The sequence below is a fragment of the Elephas maximus genome, chromosome 10 (genome assembly GCF_024166365.1).
Source record: "Elephas maximus indicus isolate mEleMax1 chromosome 10, mEleMax1 primary haplotype, whole genome shotgun sequence".
Lineage (NCBI taxonomy): Eukaryota > Metazoa > Chordata > Mammalia > Proboscidea > Elephantidae > Elephas > Elephas maximus.
The window spans coordinates 25,335,146-25,338,380 of record NC_064828.1 but is presented as its reverse complement, the minus strand read 5'-3'; the positions used below and the strand labels follow the sequence as shown (position 1 = coordinate 25,338,380).

Genomic DNA, 3,235 nt, shown 5'->3' with positions numbered 1-3,235 from the left:
TCAATCACGAAACTTCTAACAAACCTCAAGCAAAGTATGTACCAATCCTAAGGCATGGGCATCCCAGAGTTCTCCAGCAGAGCAAACGCATTACTCTTAGCATGGAATTGGGAAAATGAAGGGTAGATGGGTTTACCCAGGATATGGGAAAGTAAGGGGGCATTGGTTGTTAGTTTTTTCAGCATGGAGAAGTGTTGGATGTGGCAAACCTTATTTTCAATTAGAAAGGAGCTATGGAATATGTAAAAGGTAGATATAACAGGAAACAATTTGCTTTTTGTTATTCTGTAGGGTGCAGAGTCATGGAGAGAGAGAACAGCACAGTGGTGACAGAGTTCATTCTCCTTGGTCTGACCCAGTCTCAAGATGCTCAACTCCTGGTCTTCATGCTAGTCTTAATTTTCTACGTCATCATTCGCCCTGGAAATTTCCTCATCATTCTCACCATAAAATCAGACCCTAGTCTCACAGCCCCCCTCTACTTCTTCCTGAGCAACCTGGCCTTCCTGGATGCATCATACTCCTTCATTGTGGCTCCCAGGATGCTGGCGGACTTCCTGGCTACGAAGAAGGTGATCTCCTACAGAGGCTGCATCACTCAGCTCTTTTTCTTGCACTTCCTTGGAGCAGGGGAGATGTTTCTTCTTGTCGTGATGGCCTTTGACCGCTACGTTGCCATATGTCGGCCTTTACACTACTCAACTGTCATGAAACCTAGAATTTGCTATGCATTGTTGTTGGCTCTGTGGCTTGGGGGCTTTGCCCATTCCATTGTTCAAGTGGCCCTTATCCTTCATTTGCCCTTCTGTGGCCCAAACCAGCTGGATAACTTCTTCTGTGATGTCCCGCAGGTCATCAAGCTGGCCTGCACAGACACCTTTGTAGTGGAGCTCTTGATGGTCTCCAACAGTGGCTTGCTCACCCTCCTGTGTTTCCTGGGCCTTCTGGCCTCTTATGCTGTCATCCTTTGCCGTGTAAAGGGGCACTCTTCTGAAGGGAAGAACAAGGCTGTGTCCACATGTACCACTCACATTATCATCGTGTTTCTCATGTTTGGACCTGCCATTTTTATTTACACTCACCCTTTCAGGGCGTTCCCAGCTGACAAAGTGGTTTCTTTCTTCCACACAGTAATTTTTCCTTTGATGAATCCTGTGATTTATACTCTTCGCAACCAGGAAGTAAAAGCTTCTTTGAGGAGGTTGTTGAGTAGGCACTTTGTTTGCTGAATGGAATAGGAGAATGAAAAATCAAGAGAGGAGAAAGTCCAATTGAAATTTATTAAATTATTTTTCATTCATGCACTCAGTCATTTAGGAAATACTATGTTAAGCACTTCCAATTTTCAGGTGCTAGTCTAGTTATATGAATGAGACAGGTAAGATGGTAGCATTCTATTTCTCCTAGAGTTATATTCAAGTGGGCAAATAAAGGTTAAACTATTAAATAAGCAAATAATAATAATTTCAGAAAGAGATAGTGCTCTGAAGCAAGTTGAACATAATGCTATGCTAGAGTTTGATTGCAGGGAAGAGAGTTACTTTTTTTTTTGATTGTCAATTAAGGTTTTGTTGAGTGGTGTGTTAACTGATATCCAAATGACATGAAAGGGCATGCGATTAAATTACAGGCAGAGAGAATGACTAGTATGCAGACCTGAAGAGCTTATGAGCTTGCTGCATTTGAAGATATAAAGATATAAAGAAGATTAACAAAAAAAAAAAGTTTTTTTTTTTTTTTTACTAGCTGAAATGTAGTTAGTGAGTGTAAAGGTGGAAGAAATTTCATGATGTTGGAGAGGTTGGTAGGGAGAAATCTTGTATTTTAGGCAATATAAAGAAGTCTAGGTGTGCTCCTTGCTACTACGGTATCATTGTTTCTAGGCCCTCTCAGCTGGCAAACCAAGAAAATATATCTGTGTATACTAATCCTTGTATATACACATATCCATAAGCATTTGTATACACAACTATCTGTATCTTTATTAAACTAAACAGTTCAGACTGATATCTCAAACCCTAATCCATGATGACTCTAGCCTCCTCTTCTTGCTTATCTGTAAATTCCCATTCAAGAGTATAAAACCTGTATCTAACCAGCTGACATCCATATATTCAATTGTTCAATACCATTATACATGTACAGCAGTATAGTATTTTAAATTTATAGTATTGTTTCTTGGGAAACAACTTTAACAGCTAGAGTACAGTGGTTATGTCCTGTCCTTTAGTTTTACAGATTCCACTCATTTTCGAAGTTACTTATGTCAATACCTTTCTCCGGCAACCCCTTCACTGAGGTTGTTTCACACATTTGTGATACAATTAGATTCACTAGTCCTCTTCTTTTTTTGTTTTTGGTCCAATCTAATAATCTTAGACTTAATTTGGTGTGGTTATGCCATTTGTATTTATTATGATTAGCACTGATATGGTTGGATTAAAATTTGCTATCCTGTCAACTATTTTCTATTTGGGATTTATGTTTTCCTTTTTTCTGCTTTCTTTCCATTTAATTGATCACAATAATTGCACTTTTCTCCAATATTTGATTGTTATTTTTTTTAAAAAAATTAGTAGTTGCCCTAGAATTAATAAAAAAACAAAAAACATTGCAGTCAGGTCAATTCCAACTCATAGCAACTTTCTAGGACAGAGTAGAACTGCCACTTGGGGTTTCTAAGTCTGTAAATCTTTTCAGAAGCACACAGCCACGTCTTTCTCTCACAAAGTGGCTGTTGGGTTCGAACTGCCAACCTTTTGGTTAGCAGTCAAATACTTAACCACTGTGCCACGAGAGTTCTCCTAGAACTTACAAGATACATCTTTAATAAAGTCTATATTCAAACAATATTTTACTGTTTGCACTGCATTTACAAACCTTATATCAATGTATCCCTATCCTTTGTTCTACTGTCATATATTTTATTTTGATGTTTGCTATAATATAACAAACACACAATACATTGCTATTATTTTTACTTTAGGCAGTTATAGAGAAATTAAAATTAAAGAGAAATGAATTTAATTTTTACCTTCATTTATACCATTTCCAACACTCTTTGTTTCTTAGTGCAGATCCATATTTCTTTCTGATGTCAGTGACTTCTGCCTGAAGAACTTCCTTCAATATTTCTTGTAGTGCAGATCTCCTGGGAATAAATTTTCTCATTTTTTTCAATTTGTGTGAGAAAGTACTTATTTCTTAGCCATTTTTGAGAGAAATTTTTGGCTAT

The 3,235-nt window shown here is 37.6% G+C and overlaps 1 protein-coding gene across 1 annotated transcript; it reads left to right on the top strand.

Annotated features, from left to right (window-relative positions):
* The first annotated feature begins 302 nt into the window (after positions 1–302).
* LOC126084197 (olfactory receptor 4N5) lies at positions 303–1,229 on the top strand. Its single transcript, XM_049898517.1, has one exon. The coding sequence runs from the start codon at positions 303–305 to the stop codon at positions 1,227–1,229; it is 927 nt and encodes a 308-aa protein (XP_049754474.1).
* The last annotated feature ends 2,006 nt before the right edge of the window (positions 1,230–3,235 follow it).